This window comes from Leptonotus elevatus, chromosome 1, assembly GCF_054856555.1.
Source record: "Leptonotus elevatus isolate MCC_2025b chromosome 1, RoL_Lele_1.0, whole genome shotgun sequence".
NCBI lineage: Eukaryota > Metazoa > Chordata > Actinopteri > Syngnathiformes > Syngnathidae > Leptonotus > Leptonotus elevatus.
The window spans coordinates 11738110-11754279 of record NC_141239.1 but is presented as its reverse complement, the minus strand read 5'-3'; the positions used below and the strand labels follow the sequence as shown (position 1 = coordinate 11754279).

Here is a 16170-nt window from a genome sequence, read left to right as displayed (position 1 = left end):
AAGTTGCAGTAGTACCTGAGCTGGCACCCCAAAGCGGCCCTTTTGTCAACGGAATATTCCAAAATTGCCTTAGATAAAAAATCACAGTCTTCACCATCAATAAACATAACATGCCCTGTTGAAAACAAACGACAAGCTAGTAAAGCCACATATAAAACACTAAAAACAGCTGAATGATGGGAACCAACTTTACCCCACGGGCTCTCTAAGGTATGGTCCTGTCCGGGTACAGATGTGACATTTGCCCACTGTCTGGTCCAAGCGGGCCTGGCGGTGCTGTTCCAACCACATGAGTGATTCTCAAAATCACATGAGCCTTAAATGAGGGAAGTTCACATACAATTGTATTGAAGAACCGACCATCTAGTTGAGGATTTGAAATCAGATGAATGTGCAAGGCTTACCACAAAAGAACTCATCTGAGCCATCCTTACAGTCTTTCTTGAAATTGCACACGACTTCAGCGGGAAGGCATTCTCCGGTCATGCACTTAAACTCTCCATCACGGCACGAGGATGCGGTGACAAAATAGACTGTATTGGATGATTAATTTTATTTTTTTAACCAGAGAGATAACACAGAGGGGATGTAAGCAGTAAGAGTCTGCTTTTAAAACATATTTCCCAACACTTTGAAGTTATTTTTAATACAATTATACAGTTATTACATTATTGTTACAATTAAGATCTAACAAGTAAATTATCAAGCAGAGCATTTTTTTGTTGCAGAGCTCACATTGTCAACAACTGTCTTACACCTTCAAAATGCATCATTAAAATTCAAGCAACATATAACTGTATGATGTATTTTTAGAGAGCCACAGTGTGATAGTACATTGTATTTACAGCTGTGAAAAGCTCAGATTGCCTACCACATTCAAGCTTTTTTTTTTTTTTTATACCTTGGAGTTGGAACTACATCATAACTATATAATAACTATGTAATTCTCCTGTTATAACCTGTTGTATCATTGTCCTGCCATGAAAGGTGCCATATAAATCTAAGATATTATTATTACATTGCGATAGTGCTTTTGTACATAATGTTGTGAAACGCTCACGTTGTTAATGACATCTAAAGTATGAAAATGCGTCGTTATAATTCAAGGGTTATTAAGTTCAAGCACTATTTTAACTCTGTTTTAAACCTATTGCTTTGGATCTACAATGTAATAGTGCCTTCTTACAATACTACTCGATATTACTTTTTCATATCCAATACGATACCAATACTACTGCCTCGAGGATCGGCCGATGCATCATGCAGATCCTACATCGATTGGATTCATTTTGTCACTCGAAAAGTTGTTAATAGCGTGGATGTAACTTGATACTTACATTTAAAAACACCACATTCACTGTGTGACAATTATTCTGGTCCTCTAAAGAAACAAGTAAAACACACTGAATGCATGTGTAACAGCTGTGGCTTTATTATAATGGCAGGCATGACTACAGCCAGAGATATACAGTATGTCTCTGGATCTATAAGTGCAGTTGACTACAGCTTGTCTGTGCTATGGCATGTTGCACAAACAGTGAAGTTAAGAATATATGATATAGTTTGTGTTTATATATTGGATCAGATTGCTTCTAAGACAATCTGATACTGCTCCAGTCAGTTTGGCCTGGATCGGACTCGATACAGATCCAGTGGATTGGATCAGACCATCCCTAGTACCTAATGCTGTGTCCAATAATTTTGATATTTGGTACCTGGAAATGTGGACACTTTCCACGGGGATCTTATTGAGCAGAGGTAGGCAACCCCGAGGGCAATACACCTTTCTACAAACCATAAAAAGCTCAGAGGAACTGTTGTAAAAAGCCCCAAGGATTGCCCCCGGTGACCTTCATAAAAACTGAAATAGCCCCTGTTATAGATAAACACGAACACAGAAATCTTACCTGCGAGTAGAACAAGCAGTCGCCTCATTGTGTGAAGAAACATGACACAGGGTTTAATGCAAACATTTACAGCACCATTATCCAAAGCTAGCGCTCCGATGAACAGTTTGTGTCTGTGTTTGCAGGACTGCAACTTTTATTACGACAAGTGAGCTATGAGCAGTGAGTTCAAAATGGCAGACCTGCGCGTAAAGTCCAGACTGAGGTAACTGAATGAGCAAAGTTACGCTTCTGTTGTTAGTTTTATGGCCATTAAGTGCTTAGCTTTATACTCTTGGCACTGAAAGAGATATTGATTACAAGAAGTCACATTAAGAAAGACACATTGAAAGAAAAAAAGAAAAAGATTGGGATTTGAAAGGGACAGATTGTGGAAAAAGTTATTATAAATTGCTTGTGTGTTCTCTGGAGTGCCTGCCCACCCATCACTTGTTAAATTTAGCAATGAAATATTTAATTGGTTCGTTGCTTACTTCGAAAAATGTGCGAGTCGAAGACTTAATCCAATTTACATTATCGATCCCGGAGCTCTTTACAATACACTTATTACGCAGGTGTCAAAATCGATATTGCACATTCAGTCGTATAGTTTCCTGGTGCATCTCCGAAAGCTGCATTTCGACTCGCACTGGCGGTAAACCCAAGTGCTGCTAACATCAAAGAAGAAAACAATATTGCCATCCAACATAATTCAAATATCATTTTGGCCTGCTTATGACCATTTTCATAAAGATGTATGTAAAGTAATGGAAAATACCAGCATACGTATCTCCTTGAAAGCCATGTATCAGGATACACGTGCATCGCGATACGTACCATATTGTCAAAAAATGTGGTGGTTGAGGACCCAAACGCAGGGAAGTAGAGGCGAGGAGGCAGAGGCGAAGTCTAAAAAAAGGTTTCTTTTAATTAAACAAAAACAAGGAGGCAAACAAGGCACAGAAAAAACAAAACGACAAAGAATATTTATGAATGAAGAAAGCAATCTAGTTTTAAACTTGAGTAAATTGCATTTGACCATTCACGGTCTGTATTTCCAAAGGGGTCGCCATTGTAGAGTGACATCACACATTGTAGTCCGTCGGTGAAGTCAGGGTACTTTTTTTTCCCGACTTCGCAAGAGGAATTTCCGAGTGCAAGGGGGCGTTCCTGTACACACTTCCTGGTTTGAAGTAGGAAAAGTCCGACTTTCGACCATGCTCGAATGCAGCATAAATACACACTAACTAATTACACAACAAGGGACACCTGAACAAGACACACATGGCTGGGGGCACTGATATGCTGCATTCGAGGATGGTCGGAAGTCGGCTATATCCAAGTTGGTTTTTCCCAGGTGCGACCTGAAAGCGTTCGAGGCGAAAGTAAACAACCAAAATGGCAGATAGTGATAAATTGTTTTTTATTTTGGTCCTCAAAACTCATTTTGACCTCCAGCAAACTTACCTTGTCGCAATTTAGCTTCATTTATTGTTTTTATCTTATTTCATAAGCATTCAATACAGTTCAGTATTTCACCGTATAATTTCATGCAAGGAGATAGCGGCATATTGTCACGTACGTTGTGTTATGTGACGTTATGCGTCGAATATTTATGAATGAAGACAGCTATCTAGTTTTATACTCGAGTAAATTGTGTTTTACCATTCATGGTCTGTGTTTCCAAAGGGGTCGCCATTGTAGAGTGACGTCCTTTTTTTTTCCAACTTCGCAAGTAGAATGTCAGAGTTTAAGGGGGCGTTCCCGTAAACACTTTCTGGTTTGAACTCGGAAAAGTCCGACTTCCGACCATCCTTAAATGCAGCAATAGGCTGACACAAGAGGGAGAGTAGACAAGCACAGGTGGACAAGGTCAACGATTAACGAGACAAAGGGAGACAAGGTAAAAACAACAAAACAGACCACAATGGAACCAAAAGCAAACAAGAACACAAAAAATCCAAACCAAAAAAAACCCTAAACCCAAAACATGACACATATCACAATCCCTGTATCGTGAATATACATTTTATCATGAGATGGTTGGCAATAGTCAGCCCTATCGACGATTCACTGAAAAACACCCTGTCTTTACATGTGTGATAACCTGGGATTTAATGTAATTCTTTATATTTACATACATTCAAATACCCGGTAGTTCAGGTCAAGTACTTTAAGGGCAAAATGGCATCAAAAATTTACACTTTTACAATTTTCAGATATTCAAATTGGTTGACAGTTTTCACATTTCTGTGTCACCGAAGATGGAAAGCTAATATTTGACAAAACATTTTCATGATCACAATTAATACAGGAGTCTCCATCTCCCTCTCCACTCAATGCTGTTTGCCTTCAGCCGAGCTAGACATTCCTTTCATGAAGTTCCTATCACAGAGATTGAGAAGATTTTGAGCCGTAAAAAATATTTGCATCTCCCAAAACATCAATCTTTTCAAGAAACCCAGTAATAAGGCATGTTTGTTCTGCCAGTAACATTACACGTTAAAAAAGAGAGGAAACTAATATCCACACTTTAGACCGGCCAATCATTTGTAAAAAAATAAATAAAATAACAAACCCATATGTGGACTGTCCAATAGTATAGATTTGTGAAAAAATTTGAAATTGACCAAATTTGAACATAGGAGGTTTTTGCACGACAAGAGAATTTTTTCTCATCAAATTTTGTGCTCCAAAAACTCTACTGTTTGTTTCCCTTTCAAACAGTTGGCAGCCCTCAATCATGAATGAGTGTCAGGTTTGCACCTTTACCAGTGACAATCCCGATCAAAGGTTTGCAAGTGTTCCTCAGGTCACGTATCGCAAAGCACAATCAAAGGGCTCAGTGATAACACCTGAAAGTGAAAAGTGCTGGCGGTAGAGACTTTCCACAAACACACACTGGACCCACACAAGCAATCAGGAACAAGTGAGCATATTTCAGCACCATCCAACAAACTCAAGAGGGAGGAAGCGAAACTACAAAATGCTATGATAGATGTTCGAGAGCGTTAACTTGTGAATGACCCAAAACAGGATATTATGTTGCTACACTCTTGACACACACGTGACACACTTATCAGCAGCAAAGCAATAATATGTCTTTTAAAACTGCTATATATGCAATTGACACAACCATGAAAAGTCGACACGCTGTGTCACTGCAAAGGTTATTTTATGATGAAACTAATGAAATGAACTAAATTTGAAAAAACATTTTCATTAACAAAATAAAATAACAATGGAAATACTTTTTAAAAAAAACTAACAAACTGATTTTACATTTACACAACTGACTAAGACTAACTATACGTATACGCAAAATGTCCTTTGTTTTTGTTTTGGGAAATTGAATACACCAACTTTTGCCGTTGATTTGAAACGCATTTATTTCGGTTTTGCTGCATGGCCGTTAGCAGGAAAAAGGAAATTCTGGGGGAATTGGCTGATTATTAAATGTTACATCAACAAACACGAATTCACTGTGTATTTTTATGTAGCTGTATTCAAGGGTAAACAACGATGCTTTAATATGGTCATTACAGTAACGCTTATCGTGAATGATACTATATGAGGGGCATTTTCAGTAGAACAATAAACGTAAACGTAAACCACATTTGTATGTAACTATATTAGTAGCGTCTTCCCGAAATGTGCCAACAAGGCTTGGCAGAACATATAAAAAGTCCATAAATACCTCACCACAATGCTATATCAAGAGCTAATCACTGCATATGTGCGTGTGAATCACCTGTCGCCGTAAATCCATAGTTCAAGTATAGCGAATGCACCTTTCTTGTGTTGTCTCACTGGGCCTTTTCCCCGCTGCAACGAAACTTTCCAAATACTGTACGTCTGTGTTTTGTTTTGTTTTTACTTATTTTGCAAGCTTTTGGATTTAATATTAGCGTTAGGTGGCCGAGATAATTAGCATCTTGACATGCGTCAAGAGTCGGTCATAGACGGTTGAAACGGAGAGAATCCTGTGACTTTATCAAAATATGTTTTAGCCTTGGATAAACCGTGAGTATCAAAGTACTGTGAGTTTTTTAAATTCTTTGAATTGTGCAGCCCACTGCGGCACGGTGGTTGGGGACCACTGCTCTAAAGTGTGTTTTTTTCTCATTCGTTTATACACTTGGCGGTGACTTTAACATTTCCAGTAAATACAGCGCCCTAATGCTACATAAAGATGATGGCAGCACGAATGCCGATATTTCATGCTACTGTGTCAAGTGCAAGAAACAAACAGAGATAGTGTGAGTGTGAGATAAAACAGCGGAGTTGAGCCATTTTGGCTGATGACTTTTAGAACCCTGACTATAACCCTGATCATTTGAGGGGGAAAGTCGACATTTTCCACCTTTTTGTCTTCTATGTATACGGCACCAACGCCATCTTCGGAGATAATATCAGAGCCATAGCAGTGGTGGGATGGCCACTTCAATAAAACTGAATGCCACAATTCCAAGAACTGGGTGTGAAGTTAAACACCTGATACACCGCCCTACTATATAAAACATCACAACGAGTTTTTTTCCTTTTTAACTCATCCAATCATCTGATTGTAGGATGATCTGCAGCAATATCCTGCTTTGCTTATTTCTGTAGAAAAGGCACAGGCGGACAAATGCAGGATAAATCTGAAGCAGCAATTTAGAAGCTTGTTTTCATTCATTCATCCATTCATTCATTAGGGCGCTTCCCTGTTTTACTAGCACCCTAAAAATGACATTTAACGGTGCCTTGTCAGTAAATGAGAGGCCATTCATATGCGAGGGGATATCCAAGAGGAAGTCAACTGAATCTGTCCAGAGGAAGTTTCAATTTTAGGGGGGAAAAAAGTCCACGACAGTTCGCCTGGGAATTATTCAGCAATCAAAGACCAAGGTTCACTTGCAAGCAATATTTTCTCCTAGTTATGTGAGCCAACCACAATATTGCCCATATATATATTGTAATCTCTCCAACGCAAGAACTCTATGCACCACAGATCATGCATTGGAGAGATACGCTAGTCTCGATGTTCTCCAGTATTTTTAAGTTCCTGGCGGACAAAACAAATGTTTTCAGAAATGACAGTGTATGAACAAGCAATTAAAGGGTATCAAAAAAAAAAAGAAGCACAGAATAGGATAAGTGTTTGCCTGCAAAACCATGTGTGCTGCCATCTTGACTAGCGTTAGCACTAGCGCTACCTAGCTGCCTCATTAATTAATAAGAAAAATTGTGCATGCTTTTGAATTGCCGGGGGACATTTAAACTTTATCGTTTAAACGATTTTTTAAATCCATTCCATCCCAATTGTGTATGCGTGCATGTGATTCCTAATTCCCACAGCCGCGGGCGAGCAATTCGCCTAAATGTCGATGACGTATGTAAACAACATGGAAATGAAATGTATCGAGTATGCGAAAAACAACAACATATAAAAACACATAAAAACATACATATCCATTTTATTTACTGAACAATAAGTTATAGTAATTATCCTGACAGGCCAAGTATATTCACAGTTTCCTCTTTATTATCAAAATGTGAAACAGACTCCTGCAGTTCACATCGCAGGGATTCAATGGCCAACTGTCATTCTTTGCTATGGTCAGGTCCTAATTGGGTTCGGAAGCATTGCAAAGTGAGTGTAGCCCTAAGAGGCACTACTTTTATCAACTTCAACAACTCCAAAACAACTCTGTGTATCGCTTCCAAACGGCGATTTCTGAGTCTGACGTGTTTCATGTTGGTATTGCGTATCACGGTTTAAGTGTCCGTAACATAATTTTAAACCCCTGGCTTTCCATGACACTGTACAATCAAATGTCTTTGCATATGAATGTGGTCATTTGCTGAATCGATCAATTTTGAATCGATATTGAGGAATTGCAATGCAATGATCAATTGATATTTTTACACATTGCTACTAACCACTATAACACCATGCTATTTAGAATTTGTCTACAGTTTCTAAAAACTACTTCACCTTTGTGTCGTATGGAATAATTTTCTGGCACCTGCGAGTTACTACTCCATCACAGGAGGACCAGAGGACTACATCCCATAATTCCAAATAATCAGAATAAAAACTGACCCAAAACCCATGCTGGGAAAGATTGCAGGTTTCTGCCATGGTCTAACTCAGCGGTGGGCAAACTCGGTCCTCGAGGGCCGGAGTTCTTTGGATGTTTCCTTTTCTCCAACACAGCTGGTATATGATTAGCTCACTCTGCATAAACCTGATAACGATCCTGTGGATTGGAATCAGCTTGTGTTGGAAGAGGGAAACCTCCAAAACCTGCAAGACTCCGGCCCTCGAGGACTTAGTTTGCATGGGCTGATCTAACTGCTAACCGAAGTGGACACAAATCTCCTGCAAAATTACAAAATGAGTACAACTGCAAAAAAAAAAAAAAAGTATTGCGCCATGTGGATAACTGTATTCAAACGTTAGTCATTACACAGTCAAACTGACTTTTATCCGAATTCTTTGAGTCAATGATAAGAGGCTAGTACCCGAACGCTGGACTGAATTTTGACTGATGCGTCATGTTTAGCATAAACGCCTTACACAGCATTTTTTTCATCCTTGCACCAGGACAGGAAGTGAATGGGGCCACTTTCTCAATGAAGCTAGTCTAAGAAGAAAAAAAAAGGGGTCAGTTCTTGTTAAGAAGTCTTCCTTTTCATGGTCACGCTCACAAGTCCGCTGCTTGCAACGCACGGGCCACGTCTGGGGCGCTTATCGCAAAAATGAATGCCGGAATAACGCTAGCTGCCGTCGCGCTCCTTGTCCCGATGTCTTCGTGTCTGCTATTGGATGGTAAAGTATTCATATTACTAAGCTATTTTCTCTCTGTGAGCTATCCTCTCTTGCAGGTCCAATATGTAGGTGTATCCTGAGAATCAAATGACTTGCTATAAAAATGTAACCCCTTTTTTTTTATTATTATTATTAGTAGTAGGTCTAATGCATGAGTTGAATGAGACAATTATAAGAAGGTTGGGGCAAATGCATTGTATACCACAAAAAAAAGTCTAATCTTAACCATCCTGTTGTGTTAATTTCTTAGAACAGCAATAATACAGTATTCTTGGGTCAATTTTCCCTGAGATTTTTAATTATGTAAATGTCATAGTGGTTTGAGGAGAAAAAGTCACTCATTCTACATATAAAAATGCATTTTTAATGTAAATTATTTTAATTTAATAATCAATTAAAATTGGTTTGATATGAAAAAATTATCACTAAACTTTGGTACTAGACAAACCACACAACTGGTCAAAATTACGGTAAATTCAATTGAAATAGAAAGAGGGTATGAAAATAAATTTCTTGGATGAAAAATTATGTTGGAAGTCACACATAGATAATGTCAAAAGGAAAATGTAAAAAATGATAGGGATACTCTCTAAAACGAAGGATGTCTTGAATAAAAAATCCTTATACATATTATATTGTTCATTATTATTACCATATCTGACTTATTGTGTAGAAATCTGGGGAATTGTATATAAAACAAATACCGACCCGGTTTTCAAACTGCAAAAAAGAGACATAAGAATTATAAATCGATCAAAATATACAAAACAAACTCACTCTATTTATTAAATATAATACAATGAAATTCTACGACTTAGTTGAATTTAAAATAGCACAAATAATGTATAAAGTACACAACAATCTACTCTGCCACAGTACTCAGAAGCTGTTTGAAATTAGCGAGATTCCTTATAACATAAGGGATACAAGTGTTTACAAAAAAATTAAAACAAGAACAAATATTAAGCAAAGGTGTGTTTCTGTAAAAGGTGTTAATTTGTGGAATGATTTTGGAACTGACCTGAAAAGATTCCAGTCACTTGCTGAATTAAAAAAAAAAAGTTTAAAAGCAAAGTTTTAAAAAATTACTTACATCATTCACGAGTTGTTAAAATAAATAAATAAATAAAAAACTTTCTTCTTATTCTTGTTTTCTTTTTTACTTTTAGACTGGTAATGTGAATATCTTTATGTTTACATGTTCAATAAACCAAACCAAACTAATTTAAATGTAATGATTATAGTTGACTAAACACAACACATTTCATACAAAAAAACAGTTTTTAATCAATTGTTTTGAACTTTTGAATTGGAACCGCAACGTAGACTTCATTTTTTTTGTTTTGTTGAAAAATCTTCAGGAAGTAAATGCATGTGATGGCCTGCTGTTTCACTTTCCCATGCAGACTCTCCATTCACGCTCTACAACAAAGCTTTGAGCATGTGTCTACTGAAAAAGTCATCCCGCTGCCTAGACGTGCGCTGGACGAGCGGCGACCGCATCTTTGTCACCTCCACCAAAAAGTGCCTGGGGTCGCAGGGCAAAAGCGTCGGCAGCGAGGTCAGCGTGTACGATTGCGACGACAAGAGCGACCTGCAGAAGTGGGAATGCATGAACGGGACACTGCTGGCACTAAAAGGCCAAAAGCCAGAGTTGTATATTGAACTCAAGTCGGACGGAGGCATTGCGCTTTCTCGGACGACGGGACCTGGCAACAGCTTCACTATCATGGGAAAGGCCAACGGCGCCTGCTCGAGAACTCACAGAGGTACATTACGCACGAAGGTCGATTACTGTTGAGGAACATGATCAAGTTAAAAAAAGAAAATTCTGCTGGTCTTATTAAAAATATTCTCAACTGTAGTATTTCAAAGTTTAATATCCTAGAATTCTTTTAATGTGTTCAAGAGTTTATTCCGCCCTTATTATTGCTCTTATACTTTTATCTAAAAAAAAAACATTTATGCTGCTTTATATTTTTTATTTGAATGCCTTGATTAAAAAAAAAAATATATATATATATATATATATATATAAAATTTCTTTCACAATTACACCCATTTTAAACTAAAAATCTCAAACATTTTTTTCAATAAAACATGACAATGCTGGCCATTAGAGGTTGGACTATAAAATCCCAACTCGCGAATGGTGCTGACGTCAGCGAACAAATTCCGGCTTGATTTGTAACTTTGTATTAGGGCTGGGTATCGACTCGGATTTCCTCAATTGATTCAATTTCGATTTACAAGAGTTCGGTTCATTCAATTAGACTTTTCCCGATTTCATCCGCTTCAATTCCATCAATATTAATTATGGAACATCAATTCTTCTAAAGATCTAGGGCATGATTAAAAACTCCACAAACAAATTCCAAATAAAATTTTGAGGAGGAAGTAACAGATTTAATGATTTAATTTATTAATGAAAGTAACCCGTGTTATAATCACTTACACAAATATTGACATCAGAAAGGATGAAGAAAATATTTCCATAATTCTAATTCAGTAATTCTAAAAATAAAAAAAATTAAAATAAAAGATTCTGAATGGTCTTAAAGTGCAATAAATCAGGTATATCATACATGTAAGAAAGCAGCATTGTTCTAACTACGAATTAGTTCGGAGTCGTTCTTTTAAAAAATTTAAAAAACATTATCTTTTAAAACATGTCAATTGATGTTCCAACATGGTTGTTGTATGTGCCCCCACCAGTCTAAACATGACATTCTGAATAATACTGCATTTGGGGAATAAGTTAAGCAGCAAAATCCACCTGTTCTCCATCTCAAAGAGCAGCCATTTTGCCACTTACTGTCGACTGAAAATGACATCACAGCTGCTCAAAACTCACAAAGAACCAATCACGGCTTAGCTTCAGAAAACAGGTGAGCTGTGATTGGTCGCGCTACCTGAGCCCTAAGCAACTGTAATATCATTTTCAGTCAACAGTAAGAGGCAAAATGGTTGTCCCCTGAGATGGACCTTTTTTATTGGCAAAAATAAATCAAAAAAATAATTTTGGGGAGGGGGAAAAATATCTATTTTGTTCTTCAAGAAACAGAAATTGAATACATTTATGTTGTTTGTTCTTCAATTGTAAATAAATGATGAAATTGCAGTAAAAAAAAAAAAGGTCCGTAATAGCGTGATCTTAAAATGAACATTTCATATGTAATTATTATCTTATACTGTATTCAGAAAAGTTGGTACGTTCAACAATATAACATGTTGGTGAGACATCTGTGAAAAATGTGTACAATGATTATGAGCATTGTATGAGTAAAGTTTTGAATGTAAAGTTCTTAATGAATGTTGTCAATCTCTTCTTCCCATTGTAGTATTGTACTCCATTGATGGGAACGCGTATGGAAAGCCATGCATGTTCCCCTTCCTGTATAAAGATCGGTGGTTTGGAGACTGTACGCCATTTGACTCCTCCATTAAGCGCCCCTGGTGTGCCATCGGGACCAAATATGAACATGAGCAGTGGGGATACTGCCCGACAACATGTGAGTTTAATGTACGGTACACTTTGGGTGTTTCCCCCCAAAAATTAGGTGTACAGCAGTGCTTTGAGATACAAGTGACCCAACATGGGGCTTGTCAAGATATGCTTTGACTTGTGAGCGCAAACTTGAGAAGCAAGCACTAACTTTTTAGTAGCAGTAAAGTCAGTGAACTCAACTCATCTCACAATTTCAGCACTTTGGCAAATAGGGAACAATTATTCAAAAAGAGATTCTCAAGCTGTTTAATGCCACTCCCAGTTGAACTTGGTAAACATCAAATTAACAGATTTGCACATATTTTTAAAATTGCCTAAAAATCAGCCCCACACGCTTGCTAACATATAATGGAAAACACCATTGACATTCAATTACCATCGTTGTAGCGGTTTTAGAACCCTTAAGCAATGGATGTAGACAGACAAAATCTTATAAACCCAAAAAGATTTAGGCTATAACATTGCGGCTGACTGAGTCACTGAGAATAGTGACTGTGAATACAGACAAACAAAGAAGAGTCACTCTTATATTCATTTTGTCACCCTCTTAAAATAATTGCCTAAATTAGGGCTGTGCAATTAATCGAAATTCAATTAGAATTTTAACTATTAAATCCACAATTACAAAATCTGCATAATCATAAAAATAAAGCTTATTAACTCATTCACTGCCATTGACGGTTATAAACGTCAAAAAATAATTTAAACTATTTCTATTTTTTTCTACTTTTGTTAACAAGAGTATAAAAACCTAGATTTTTTTATTTATTTAGAACTGATATAAAATTTGTGATTAATCGTGAGTTAACTATTGAAGTAAAAAATAAAAAAAGAATCGCCTGACGCCCCTAATTTTCAATAATCATCTCAACAGGCGACTCAAATTTTTTATTATAATTAATCGCATGACTTCATTAGTTAACTCACGATAAATCACAAATTTTACCTATTTATTAGTTACTTATTTATTTATTATACTCTTGTTAACAAAAGTGGGAAAAAATGTAAACTAACAGAAATAGTTCAAATGATTTTTTTATGTTTATAGCCGTTAATGGCAGTGAATGAGTTAATAATAATTTTGAATTGTTTGAGTTGTTTAAATTTATACAATTGCACCTTTTTATTTTATTTTAAAATAACACATTTATGAAGGGTTTTTCCTGGCTCAAATTGAGGCAGAGGTGGTATCATCCTGACTATGATGGGTGACTACCGATACCAGGCAGGGTTTTTCCTATGTAGAAAATGCGGAGGCGGCCGCCTCTACCTAATTTGCTCGCCGCCTCCAGCCTGAGCGACTGATACCGCTCAACACAGCCGTAGCACTCCAGCTGTGTTGATTGAGCAACGTATTTTAACTGCAGTTGCAGCGATGCGCTATTATGGAGGCGCCATATCAACAGCAGTGCACAGGAAAGACCTGAAGTAACAAACGGAGAAGAAACTGTTTTGTTTTTTTCTTATTTAAACTTTATTGTACCGAAGAAGAAACAGATCACGGAGCAACCGTTGTCAAGGCACGATCTGTGACCCCTGCACGATCTGTGACGCGCATGCGCAGAAGATCGGCCATCTCGGATCGCTAACTACGGCAACCACATAGGTCAAAACACGTTCACACACGCAAAATGAAACAGACATTGCTAAAGGTACGGGACAGGTGCACGTTTGGTTTTGTTTATTTTGTGTACTGCGCATGTCATAAGCGCAGAGAGAGGAGAGAGGTGTAACCGAGCAAGCCTCGTTTGAGAAAAGAGTTAAATAAGAGAGACGTGCTTGAATCCTGTCCTGCTGTGTCTAGTTAATTTAACAGGAAGACGCCAGTAACATCAACTTGAAACTGTTTGTAGCTCGCCTTTTACCCAGCCCCCGGAAACGACAACGACATCTTAGGGTTACAATAGCATAGGGGGTGAGACTGGGTGAGGGGAGGGGGTCATTTAAAACACACGCACCGCAGACCTACTGTAAAGTATAACAATGCAGACTCACTGGAAATATAATGGGGTAAAAAGTAAAATGTTCATCTTTTAAACATATAGGATCAAAAGTTACTTAGTTAGTTACTTTAAAATTCATCAAGAAGCTAAGATTCTTTTTTTCATGTATCATTTTACAAACGCGCAATATCGCGCAGGCATATGAAGGTATTTTGTTCTAGTGTTGTTGCCGTAGTTAGCGATCCAAGATGGCCGATCTTCCGCGCATGCGCGTCACAGATTGTGCAGGGGTCACATATAGCACCTTGACACACCCAACTAAGTAGGGCGAAATTCATTCTCTGCATTTGACCCATCCCCTGAGGAAGCGGTGAACAGCAGCTGCACGAATCATTTGGTGATCTAATCTAACCCCCCAATTCTAACCCTTAATGCTGAGTGTCAAGCAGGGAGGAAAATGGTTCCCATTTTTATAGTCTTTAGTAGGGATTAAACACACGGCCTCCCAGTCTCAGGGCAGACACTCTACCACAAGGCCACTGAGCTGAGCTACCAGTCTTAATTTAAGGTATCGGACGGTACTCACGACACACCATTATTGGCCGCCGATATATTCTGTAAATTTAACTGACTTGCTTTCATTTTTTACAGGCAACATATAATAATTTAATGTCTCATAATAAGAATACTAGTTCCAGTAAGAACATGGTAAAGCATTCATTCATTATCAGTCACTCAGGCTGCAGGTGGCAAGCAAATAAGGTGGAGGTGGCTGCCTCTGAATTTTGTATACAGGAAAAACCCTGTAAAATGTGTTTCATCCAAAAGGAACTTGCACAATTATAGTGTTTCAAAGAATTTTAGTTGTCTTAATATTTTTTACGTTTAAATATTTTCTTGTTTTGTACCAAAAAATAGATGATCGTCCTAATCATGATTTCAATTATTACCAATATAATCATGATTACTATTTTCCTAATAATCAAACAGCCCTAGCCTCAGTCTTTTTTCTTTTTTTTTTGCGCTTTTTTTTTATTATATATAAATCATCTCATGATGCAAATGGTACAATTTCTAGTGTTTCCCGAAAAATCTGAAAAAATGACTTATGTCTTATGGTTGTATTATACTGCCCCCAGTGGCCAAGGAACACAAGATGGTACATTAGAATGAACTGAATTGAAGCATTAAATCATGGTCAAATTTTTTACATTTATTCATTACATTTAATTAATCATGTCATGATGCTATGTTTTTGTAAAGCACAATCTTATAAGGGCGTATTTCCTTATTTAAACACATTACAAAAATGTGTGTGTGTTGTTGTTGTTGTTGTTTTGCTAGAAAGGAGTAATAGCATTTCATTTCCATTCATTTCAATGGCAAATGATGATTTGAGATATGAGTGTTTTTTGTTACAAGTGTGGTCACGGAATGAATAATCTATTGTTTTTGTGTCAATGCCCAGCTACAGAACACTGGAGGAAGAATCATATCACGGGAGGGTACTACCAGCTCAATGCTCAGTCAGTTCTTAGTTGGGCGCAGGCTGACGAGAGTTGTAAACAGCAGGGAGCCACCTTGGTCAGCGTCACCGATCCCAACGAGCAAGCCTTTATCTCAGGTGAGACTCTTTGGAACTTTGCTGCTCTTAAACTGTAGCAGCAAAACTACAGCAGAGCCCACGAGTATAATAGAACCTACAAAGTGTGCCTTCCGAGTCGTTCTGATTCTATAAATATAGAATAACATGCCGAGTTTCTCTGATTAAATACATCAAAATGTCCTGATAGTTCTGATTAAATCGTGCATGAATCAAACAAATTATGAAATGGAATATTTAATAATTATAGTGAACCTTTTGAATACGCATTTATTTCAGGACAAATGTATATATTTCAAAATGCCATCCTTTAAATTCCATTTTAATTTAACAGAATAATTAAATAGGTTTTGTTTACTTAACATGGAGGTTTCTTTGTGCCAAAGGCAACATAAGAATTAATTATTCAAATC

The 16170-nt window shown here is 37.4% G+C and overlaps 2 protein-coding genes across 3 annotated transcripts in view; one reads left to right on the top strand and one right to left on the bottom strand.

Moving 5' to 3' along the window:
* Nucleotides 1–16170, bottom strand: part of LOC147180892 (MAM and LDL-receptor class A domain-containing protein 2) — a 52739-nt gene that overhangs the window by 31197 nt on the left and 5372 nt on the right. Inside the window, exons 2-5 of the mRNA XM_086074636.1 lie at nt 2724–3718; nt 405–533; nt 194–316; nt 16–115 (exon numbers count right to left, since the gene is read on the bottom strand). Of these exons, the coding sequence (XP_085930762.1) occupies nt 16–115; nt 194–316; nt 405–486 (305 nt within the window). The 5' untranslated portion in view covers nt 487–533; nt 2724–3718. The remainder of the gene's footprint in view (nt 1–15; nt 116–193; nt 317–404; nt 534–2723; nt 3719–16170) is intronic.
* Nucleotides 8541–16170, top strand: part of mrc1b (mannose receptor, C type 1b) — a 31180-nt gene continuing 23550 nt past the window's right edge. The window contains exons 1-4 of one of the 2 annotated variants that reach the window (XM_086074659.1): nt 8541–8703; nt 10110–10472; nt 12045–12215; nt 15623–15778. In XM_086074659.1, coding sequence (XP_085930785.1) covers nt 8634–8703; nt 10110–10472; nt 12045–12215; nt 15623–15778 — 760 coding nt within the window. In that variant the 5' untranslated portion in view covers nt 8541–8633. The remainder of the gene's footprint in view (nt 8704–10109; nt 10473–12044; nt 12216–15622; nt 15779–16170) is intronic. The other variant, XM_086074650.1, reaches the window with a different exon arrangement.